We start from the raw sequence: 10,900 nt of genomic DNA on the forward strand, positions 1-10,900 counted from the left end.
TCCTCGTCAAGTTTTTCATGCCCACAGGTAAACAGTTTTCCACATACTGTGCAGTACATGGACATGCTTTCAGTAAGCCATTTCTTTAGGGAAAATAATTACTGGTCTGATGTAATTTTCTTAAATTATTATTATTTTACTTTCTGCATTGAATTGATGAAATAAATGTTTCAATATTTGAATGTATTGGGTATATCTGATTGGAGTGGAGAACTCCTTAATCTTTCTGATGTGGATGTAGCGGTCCACTGACTGTATCCTGAAAACCCAACATCATGGAAAAAGGGAAGGAATTGCTCACAATAGTTGAATTTGAAAAGACTGATCCCCTGAACCTTTGCCATCCTGTCAGCTAAGGGATAGAAAAGTTTTAGAGCCTGTTAATAGGTTGGCATGTATCCTGTTGCTAAGTTGTGTACGGGTCAAGTATGCATCAACAGCACCTTTTGCTGAGTCAGGTATATTCTGTATGTACAATATGCCCTCTTGTGGCAAAGTGTTGCCGCTACATGCATAGTGCTTTACCCTCAGTCGAATTATTGAACTATTTTCAAATTAAAACAGAACATTTTGAATATCCAAAACGGTCTTTCACTGAAATAAAACAAATTAAAAGTCCATTCTTTCACACTCTCCCTGGAAAATACTGTTGTCCTGACATTCAGGTACAAGGACTTCATAGCAAATCAATCAGTTTACAAGTTCCTGAGCATGAGCTCACTGGTGCTCAGTTGTGGATGGTCCGCTGACTCTTGTAGAGCCGTCTGTCCCATAATACCTCACAGGGTTTTTATAATGGATTAAACTCAATTTTGTATTTTTTATTATGGGATGATGAATACTTTGTCTGCTGTACATTAAAAATTTTGCTATTTGCACTTTTTAACCTCTCCTTAGAAAAAAGGACCACTTGGTCTGATACATTCATGCAATAGCACAATAATTTACATTGCAGTAAAAAGTGACTGTTTTTGACGCGGAACATTTAAATCTCACCAGATGCTAAGGACTATTTGCACACTTTAGTTTCTAAGGAAGTGTTGTCAGTGCATTGAACTTGGAACATTATGTCTTGTTCTATATCTGTGTGTTATGTGTGAATTCTGAGCCAGTGTAACACCAAAATATTACGTTTCATAATGACAAAGATTCTTCAAGTCAATGACTTCATGCAGTTGCTGACTTTCCCTGGAAAAGGTTTTGACCACTGTATGGTTTGACTGAATTCATTGTGTAGAGCTTTGAGTACGTGTTGTAAATTGGCGCTGTTAAGAACTACCGCACCCTGTCGGCGGTGAAACACCTTCGGTGGACCCAACTCGTTTATACACCTCAGAGGACCCCCACTTAAATATGACTTTGGATGCAAGATGCATGAAACAGAAAAGTATACTTCAAGTTATTTTATCTACTAAAGGCAGAGAAAGGGTTACAGACTCATCAGCGCTGATGGGCTCTTGATCAGCAAGAAGCCCCGATTGCTCATCCCACAAACATTATAAAGGAGTTTAGGTTGACACCCATAGAGGGCCGTACACATCCAGACTGTGTCATCAGTAGAGAAACTGTCACCTCCGGGACGCTCTCTGGTAGATTTGAGTCATCTCCTTGTGTCTGGTGCTATCTAAGTGTGGCAGGCAGTTCTGGGTTAAGCAGTTCGTTCCACTGACCCAGTGGATATCTTAACAGCGCTATATAGTTAAACTGATTCGATTTGTGGACTATATCAGGTTAATTTAATGGTTTAAAAATATGATTTTATCATCCCAGTTTACACCAAATGAGATTTCTAGCCAAATGTTAAGACATAAAACCTAGTTCAACACATGGCATAGGTTGTTACAAAAATAACAGACTAAACTGCACTGACTCACCCCAGTAGAGTAAAATTTAATTGCACACAATTACAAGTATTTCACAGAGAAGACAAAATTTCTGCAACTTCACTTTATTCAATACAAATCTGAGCAGGTTTTATGTCAATATAAGTCATCTGACCTTATACAAAAGTCTAAATGTACAGCCTGACACTCATATACATAACTGTGCAAGCCTACAGCGTTGTTGTGATGAATGTTAGGATCCATCTTCTTTCAATTCAATGTATAGCGGACGACCCCGCCCCCCCTGATCTCGCGGAGGCGCTGACAGTGTCGAAGCATGTTCAAGATCCCCTGAAAGCGTTTGTCCACCTTCATCTGGGTAAATTCAAGGATGTCATCCTCCACTACAAAAAACTGTCCTGTGGGATATATAAAAAGGGGTGGGTGGAGGGAGAAAGACAATCAGCTTCACTGTACTCAGGTGTCATAAACTAGGTTTTCTGGAGAATTCTCCCGAATACAACACAGGGAAACTATTCTGTCTCAGTTAATCCACTGAGGTGAGAGTATACTGCATTAAACGAGATGCATATAATTATCCGAGAGTTGTGCAAACATTCATTTCCATCAGCTACTTAGGGGACGGTCTGCATGCAGTGTACCTTTTGTATCTTTGCTTTCCTGGTTTTTGAAGCGCTGCTGCAAGTTGCGTGCGTGAATATTAAGAGCCTTCATTGGCTGAGAAAGGATTTTGTACTTGGCTCTTATAGCGGTGTTAATGCTTTCCACCACAGCATTGAGCTGCTCATATGATACACGTCCTTTCATGTACCTGAAAAACACAGATGCACATAGACAGTTACCCAAAAGAAGAAGCAGAAAGTGGCAAAATGAGAGGGATTTAATATTAACTGGAATTTTTAACATGGGTATCACTGTGTAGAGAAGAAATTGGATCTTTGGGAAATAAACTAGTCCCATCAAGTTCTGATGTGGCAGTATGACGACACACCTGTTCACCATAATGCACCTTGTTTTGTTTACATTCAAGATGCACACTATGCTACAAAGCAGTCTACCAGCCTCTTATCCTCTGATCCAGTCATCTGATTACCTGACCCATACACACAAACTCTGCTCTGTTTGTCAGGTACAACACTGCCACCCTGTGGCAAAACCGGGCACGCTGTTATATATTCATTTAATCTGTTTGCATTAAGTACATAATAGTCTTATTTTTACATTTTTTAATGACTGTACATTCCAAATAATATGTTTAGATCGATTGTTAAAACACTAGAATAATAAGCTGAGAGTTACCAACAACTAGAATTGGTATGTGTAAAACAAGACTTACTGAGGGATGCTCTCATATTCCTGTGAGGTAATATAGTGCATCTCTCTGACAAAGCCCCTCTTGGTCTTTTTAACATGTTCGGCCTGGGCTGGCTGAACATCTGTCGCCGTGTTCTGGTTCCCCCCGTCTGTGTTTTCCCTGCAAACCAAAAAAAACTTCAAAACTGAAAGCTTCTAACCACATTAGATCATTTCGATAATACAGTCCTACATGCTTGGAAAACCTACATTTTCTGTTCAGTCTACCAAGCTAAAAACTAAAATACTAAATTAATACATATGTGAAAATCACCAACATTGGTAAACCACCTGACTGTACAACATCCAATTCTGAGTGTTTTGGGCTTTGTGAGGCGTTATGGCCTAGTTAGGTCTTTGTTTTTGTCTTTCAGGGTTTTGGAACTGGGCCGGCTGCAGGTGGTGCTGCTACTGCGTAAAAGCTGCCATGTGTGCAGAGCAAACGAGGCTCTCCCTGTAATTTCTCTCCTGTTTTTTTTGTTGATTAGATTTTGTGTTGGGTTACAGCTTTTGCTTATTTTTGGTTATTTATGGTCCTTGATTAATCTAATCTTTAGTTTCTCAGTTGAGATATTCCTTTTCAGGTTGCATTTCTTTAGATAAACAATCATTTTGTTTTAAGTAGTAAATTCCTCCTGTGATTTCCTTCAACGTTACCCAGCCAAACCAGCGTGGTGGGCTAACAGATGAATCTCAGGGCTTGGTGGTTGACTGTATCAAGAACATTTCCGCCCTTTGATCTTCTGACTACAGAGATGTAATTTAAATGAATTAGATTTCAAAGAGATAGAAGTGGCAGCCATAAGTCTTTTTAGCCAGAAAAGAAAGACAAGACTTAATTCAGCTTCAGTTTTTTTACCAGTTCAGTTCTTTTAAGAGTGTTAAAGGACAATCATCAATCAAGACCCTGAGGTATTTATATTCAGACACTAACTCAATCTTCAAACCATGAAGACATGTCATACAAGGAAACAAAATTTAAGAATTTGTTTTGGTGTTGAAAACAACACAAATGTTTTTTTTTAACCATTGAGAGCTAATTTAAAACTGCACAAAACTTTGCTGAATAGTTTCTAAAGCCAGTTTGAACATGCAATATACAGTTAGGCCCAGAAATATTTGCACAGTGACACAATCTTCATGATTTTGGCTCTGCATGCCACCACATTTGATTTGAAATGAAACAACTACAATGTAATTGAAGTGCAGACTTTAAGGTTTAATACAAGGAGTTGAACAAAAATATACGATTAAAAATGTAGGAATTGTGTTTTTATACAAACGCTTCTCATTTCAGGGACCCAAAAGTAATTGGACAAATAAACATAACCCTAAGTAAAATGTTACTTTTGAATATTTTGTTGAGAATCCTTTGACTGCCTGAAGTCTAGAAGCCATGAACATGAGCAAACGCTGGGTTTCCTCCTTAGTGATGCTTTGCCAGGCCTTTACTGCAGCTGTCTTCAGTTGGTGCTTGTTTGTGGCTCTTTCTGCCTTAAGTCTTGTCTTAAGCAAATGAAATAATTGCTTGATTGGGTTGAGATCTGGTGATTGACTTGGCCATTGCAGAATATTCCACTTCTTTGCTTTAAAAGACTCCTGGGTTGCTTTTGCTGTATGTTTTGGATCATTGTCCATATGTACTGTGTAGCGCCGTCCAATCAACTCTGCTGCATTTGACTGAATCTGAGCAGAAAATATTTCTCTATACACTTCAGAATTCATCCAGCTGCATCTGTGTTGACACATCATCAATAAACACAAGTGACCCAGTGCCACTGGAAGCCCTGCATGCCCCCATCCCATCACACTGCCTCCACCATGTTTTACAGAAGATGTGGCGTGTTTTGGATTATGAGCTGTTCCAATTCTTCAAACTTTCTTCTTCCCATCATTCTGGTACAGATTGATCTTAGTCTCATCTGTCCAATGAATGCTCTTCCAGAACTTTATGCCAAAGTCAATTCTGGCCTTTCTATTTTTGAGGCTGATTTATGGTTTGCACCTTGAGGTGAATCCGTCATATATTCTCATGAAGTCTTCTTTTTATGGTAGACTTAGATACTGATACACCTACTTCGTGGAGAGTGTTCTTCACTTGAGTGGATGTTGTGACGGTTTTTCTTCACCATGGAAAAGATTCTGCAATCATCCACCACTGTTGTCCTCTGTAGACGTCCAGGCCTCTTTGACTCTACAAGCTGACCAGTGCACTCTTTTTTTCTCAGAACATACCAAACTGTTGATATGGACACTCCTACTTTTTTTCAGCCTCAGGGTGGTCTGTTTCATCTCCATGGCGAGTTCCTTTGACCGCATGTGTGTTCACAGCAACAGCTTCCAAATGCAAATGCCACACCTGGAATCAACTGCAGGCAGGGCTAGTCAGTGTTAACGAGGGAAGAGCCCATGCAGCCTGGTTATTTATTTTGTAGTCTTCTGAGTCAATTGTCCAATTACTTTTGGTCTCTTGAAAAAGGAGGCAGTTACGTACTAAAGAACTATAATTCCTAAACACATGCTCCAATTTGGATGTGAATCCTCTCAAATTACAGCTGAGAGTCTGCACTTTAAGTCCATGTTGATTATATAATTGTATCCTGAATATGTTTTCATAAACAGCTAAAATAACTAAACTTGTGCCACTGTCCAAATATTTCTGGGCCTAACCATAGAATCATGGCTAAAGAGATACTCTCTCTTTTTTTCCCCCCAGTGTCCTGTCTAGCAATGTGGCAATAGGAATTGATGTCTCAATGCCAAATAGAGCTCAACAGATTTTACTTTCACAAGTGGAGCAAACAGCTTTCGCCATAATGCTCCGCTTGATTTATGCATGTAAATAGCTTTATTGTGATTCCTGCAGGGAGAATTTCAAATTATATGGACACTACAATGGGAGAGTAAGGGAAGAACAAGAAGAGAAAAAAAAACTGAAGAGGTGAAAGAAAGAGATAAAAGGAAGAGAATGATAAAACGTCCTCTGTCTGCTCCGTCACCTGGAAAGAGAGATGCAAAAAGAACAGCACAACCAACAGACATAAAGCAACAGATACAATCGTGTAATACCTTGATACCATTGCTAAATCATATGTATTATTATTTAAGCTGACATGTGTAATGTGATACCTTAAAAAAGAAAGTGAAAGAACTGAAATAAATTATAGGCTTACTGTATATAAGTGAACATTTAATACCTGGAACCCAGCACCTGTGGGAGTTTGTGAGAGTGCACTAGTTTAGGTGAAAATTATCCAGAAGGAAATAGCTCGATAGTGGTTGTGGAGAACCAAAGGCCCGCCTTCCACAGAGGCAGGAGTCAGGGGACCCGTAACCCCGGACTCGCAAAGGGGCCCCTAAAGCAGGGCGCCCAGGAGGGGCCGACACAGGATACCCCAAGAGCCGCGGGGACGAGCCCGTGGGCTCCGCCGGCAGCTAGCCCCGCTGAAGTGGTCCTGGCCATGGGCCCTGGGGGCCAGAGGCCCCAGAGATACTCTTTAAATTACCAGGTTACATGAGACTCAAAGATTTTTAGCAACAACAGATCATTTTGATATTGGCTTTCAACCGTTTAGGTTTGCTTGATCGTCCCTTTAAGTAACTGCAGAAATAAGGCACATCTCCAAACGGTAGAAATCTCATTTGTATGTTTGTAATATTTTGGGTAAATATTTTAACCCGAGTAGTTCTGTTTGTGTATAAAAAGTACTTCCAGCTAAACCTCTTTCCTACCATTCAATTTCTTGCAGAGCATCACTTACTGTTAGAAACGGGCGCAGCAGTAAGTGCAGAATGCAGTATATTTTGGTCATCATTTCATAATTGGATAAAATAGAAGGGTTTCTATTGAAAGAGCTCAAGATGATATAATCCAAATCTGTGTCCCCCATCATCCTGGTACAGCAGGACTAAGCAGTGTCCTTTTTTATTACTGGGCTGTGATGTATATTAACTGTAAATAATTTAGGCCACTTTATTGGTTTCCAAAATATTTTTTTATTTATTTGAAGATACAACAGATGTTTTCATTATTGTCACAAAACTAAATAATTCTCTCTCTCTCTCTCCAAGACCAAAAATACCTAAAATAATACACAATATATTTACGGTTCTTTGTAGAAACAAATAAAGAATCTCATTTTCTTACTTGACTGGACTTGTCTTCTTAGGAATGTGTGCAGGAATATTGTCCTTCATGTGCTGAACACCCTCCAGATCATTTTGAATTAACTTCTCAAGTTCCTGAAAGACATAAAAACCATCTGTATAAATACAACAAAACATTACCCTTGCATGCAAGCTGAATTCTCGCAATATTTGTACATTCACAAACAAATAGGAACCTATCTTGTCCCGCTCCCATCTCAACCGTTTTTGGGTCGGGCCAAAAAGGTTGCAGTATAATGGTTTAAGGTGGAACATACCAGCTGTGATGAAAGCAAATAGCCGACCCAACACAAACATGGCAGCGCAGGAGGACGCACACGCAGCTGCTGCAATCACAGCTGTTTTCTAACAATCCACAATTTCTTCTTTGAAAGAAGAACAGCAAGAAGTGTCTTGACTAACTTAGCTTGTTGTGGTTTCTCATGGCGTCTGCTGCTTACAACATTTTCCTTTGATACTGTGATTGGCTAAAACCAACCTTTGGTAGGCGGGCACTTGTTGTTGCTTCCCAATCAACTTGGAGAGTTCTGCTCATTGTCTCTACTTTCCCCAGACGGATTTGATGGGAGCAGGACCGGATTGATAATATGCAGAACGTAGAGTGCTACAACTGATCAATCTGGCTAGCCAAGTTAACAAAACCGAGACAGGATTATATTTTTTTAAATGCATATTTTTGTGATTTTCCTGTGATTTCTGGATGTTAAAGGTATACTATGCAACCGGGGTTGATTTTCCAGCGAGGCTCCCCCCAGAGGGCGAAAGTAAAAGTGCACTGTCGTAAAGATGCTCAGCTGTTCTGGTTTCTCCATCAAGCCAGGTGCGGTTGTTTTGAGCTTAGCAGACAGGCGAATGCAACGAAAAGTGGAAAAAACGGCAGTACAAACAATGACTAACACAGAGAAGGTATGAACATCAAGCTTCCCGCCGCGGCCGCCTCGCCAGTTTTATTATTATTATTTTTTTTTTTTTTTTTTTTTATGTTGGCGAGAGCTACCGCCACCGCATCGCCAAGCCGCAGCAGCCGCCGCCGCCTCGCCGCGGTAGCGTCTCGCCAACTTAAAAAAAATAAAATAAATAATAATAATAATAAAACTCGATATGCTTGCATGTTTATTTGACGTTAACACGCGGTTCTTTGTTGTTGCTGTGCGGGCCGTGAGCTCCTGCAATTGCAAGTGCGGTATTTCCCCCACAGACCCCCAGGGCGGCCGAGAAAACCTTTGTTCGACCTGAAATGACTCATTTAATCATCCAAAACGGTATGGAACACATTAATTAACTGAAAAATGTTGCTTAGTATGCCTTTAAGCACTGCTCTTATCTCAACAGCTGTAGCAGAAATTTTACCTTCAGCTGCTGTAGTTGAACTTTTTGATGATCGACACATTTGTCAAACTCCTCCAAAATAATCTGAAGTTCCAATATTTCTTCTCCCAGCTTCTTTATCTTCTGCTTAGGAAAGTCTAGACGCAGAAAAGAAAGAGCCCAGTGAGTGTTATACAGTGAATCAGTTGGTCACATATGCCAACCAAGTCACACCGTCATACCAGTGGCTGACAGGTCCAGCATGAGTTGTATGGATGACAGTTTATTCTGAAACTGCTGGCTGATTTCTTCCAGGTCACCCATTGTCCTACAATACTGACATGGTAAAGTTACTCACCGAGAAAGTAAAGTTATAGATCAAGAACAAGTAAATATGTACGTTCAGTTATACATGGACAAAATACCAGCAAAGAAGACAAAAATGTTATATCTATTGAGTTATATTTCTTTCTTCTTTCAGATAATCATTTTGTACCACACACTCCATGCCGGTAAGTGGCGGTAATGCCCATCTTTCATTTTTGCCAACTGCCAGATAAACTCCACTAAGAAAAATTTTAAATCCATGATAGGAAAAAGAAAAGAAATAAATAAGGCGTTTTGGATGGACAACTGAAAATAAAATAAAATAATTTAAAATGACTTAGATGATTTAGAAATTACTCAAACAACACCAATATCAATTATACCACCATGGGTTCTACCAGAAGCAACAGTAGATATGTCAATAATGGAAAAGACACAAGATAAATCTTACATTGTGGATAGTTATTCAGTACAGTTACATTTAAACAATTATCAATATATTCATATTTATACAGATGCATCAAAAATAACTGGAAAAATAAGAATAGCATTTGTAGTACCAGAATTCAATATAAAAATAGGAAAACGAATTACAGACGGATTATCAGTATACAAAGGAGAAATGTTGGCAATATTATTAGCTTTACAATTTGTAGAAGACTTAAAACCATTAAAAACAGTAATTTGCTCAGATTCAAGCTCTGTATTAATAAGTTTAAAATATAATCAATCAGATAGTAGGACGGACATATTATTAGAAATATTTCATACATTATTCAGAATACAAAATATGGATTTGATAGTTCTATTTGTGTGGGTTCCAGCATAATAACAGGCATTTTCTTTTAGTAAATGGTATCTGAACTTCCTAGCAGTGTGTCAGCTGTGTAACACCTACCTGAGCTAAGGAGGCCTACCTGCAGGCAGCCAGAACAAAGCACTCAATGCATGGAGCCTACTGTACAGTGCATGCCCATACTGTCCGCTAACTGACATTTGTGTAAGACAAATTCACTTTTAATCGTCAGATGTAACATTGACATTTTCCGTAAAACTGAGGTTTGGGACCTAATTAGCTGGAATAATCTAAGTTAACCAAAATAAACAGCTGAACGGTCTTAGAGTAAATCTAAGACCTTCACATCCGTTGAGACTATATTTGACCTTTATTCACTCTTAGATGAATAACAACAGGCAGTGATACAGCCTCCTAATGTTTGGAAACAGCAGCCTCTCCTTTACACGACTTTCATTCAAACAGCAGCTAATTGAAAAGCAAAAATGTTACTCGACCTTTAAACGAGAAAGATGTGTATTTTTCTGCTCTAACCGGAACCTTAAATAAGTAAATGTATTGGAATAGTACGCTAACGTTTAAAGACCTACGTATTTATTATTATGTTCATAAACATATCCTAGGAAGCTAATGTTACTTACACTGACCGTCGTCAGACCCATACACTCCTTTTCTTTAAACAGAAATCACTTTCCCGGCTTATTTGAAATATAATTCAGTTGGTACGTCACAGGTTAGCGCATGCGGGTTATTACGATTCTTCTTCGTGGAGTTCTTCTTCTTCTTGGAGTTATTGGCGGTTGGCAACAAACTTTTAGCAACATTACCGCCACTTACTGGTATGGAGTGTGGTTCGTGATGGTCTATTTATATAAATATATTTGTATTCTACCCATCTATATCATACAGACATTCATAAACACACCTTCTGTAATCAAATTTTATGAAATAATTTAGTTCTCTTTAAATATTGAATAACTATTTGCATATCTTTACTCCCCAAATTCTTCCTCAAAATATCTAATAAATCAACCTTTTCCCTAATACATTCAAACTCTCTCCTCATATATCTTCTCTCTCTTTTATATTTATGACATTCTAATAT

The 10,900-nt window shown here is 38.8% G+C and overlaps 1 protein-coding gene across 3 annotated transcripts; it reads right to left on the reverse strand.

Moving 5' to 3' along the window:
* Window positions 1-1,874: 1,874 nt before the first annotated feature.
* On the reverse strand, window positions 1,875-10,578 carry ska1 (spindle and kinetochore associated complex subunit 1). 3 transcript variants are annotated; one of them, XM_012858040.3, is made up of 7 exons: window positions 10,437-10,578; window positions 8,915-9,008; window positions 8,715-8,830; window positions 7,345-7,439; window positions 3,181-3,318; window positions 2,486-2,655; window positions 1,875-2,242 (listed from the first exon to the last, which is right to left on the reverse strand). In XM_012858040.3, exons 1-7 carry the CDS (start codon window positions 10,455-10,457, stop codon window positions 2,094-2,096), a joined length of 783 nt encoding a protein of 260 aa, XP_012713494.3. In that variant the 5' UTR covers window positions 10,458-10,578; the 3' UTR covers window positions 1,875-2,093. The 3 variants fall into 3 exon arrangements, with proteins under 3 accessions (XP_012713494.3, XP_021169536.2, XP_035986773.1); XM_021313861.2 differs by having other exon boundaries at window positions 8,915-9,000; window positions 10,437-10,576; XM_036130880.1 differs by lacking the exon at window positions 10,437-10,578 and having other exon boundaries at window positions 8,915-10,426.
* Window positions 10,579-10,900: the final 322 nt, after the last annotated feature.

The sequence above is a fragment of the Fundulus heteroclitus genome, unplaced genomic scaffold (assembly GCF_011125445.2).
Source record: "Fundulus heteroclitus isolate FHET01 unplaced genomic scaffold, MU-UCD_Fhet_4.1 scaffold_39, whole genome shotgun sequence".
In the NCBI taxonomy this organism is placed as follows: domain Eukaryota; kingdom Metazoa; phylum Chordata; class Actinopteri; order Cyprinodontiformes; family Fundulidae; genus Fundulus; species Fundulus heteroclitus.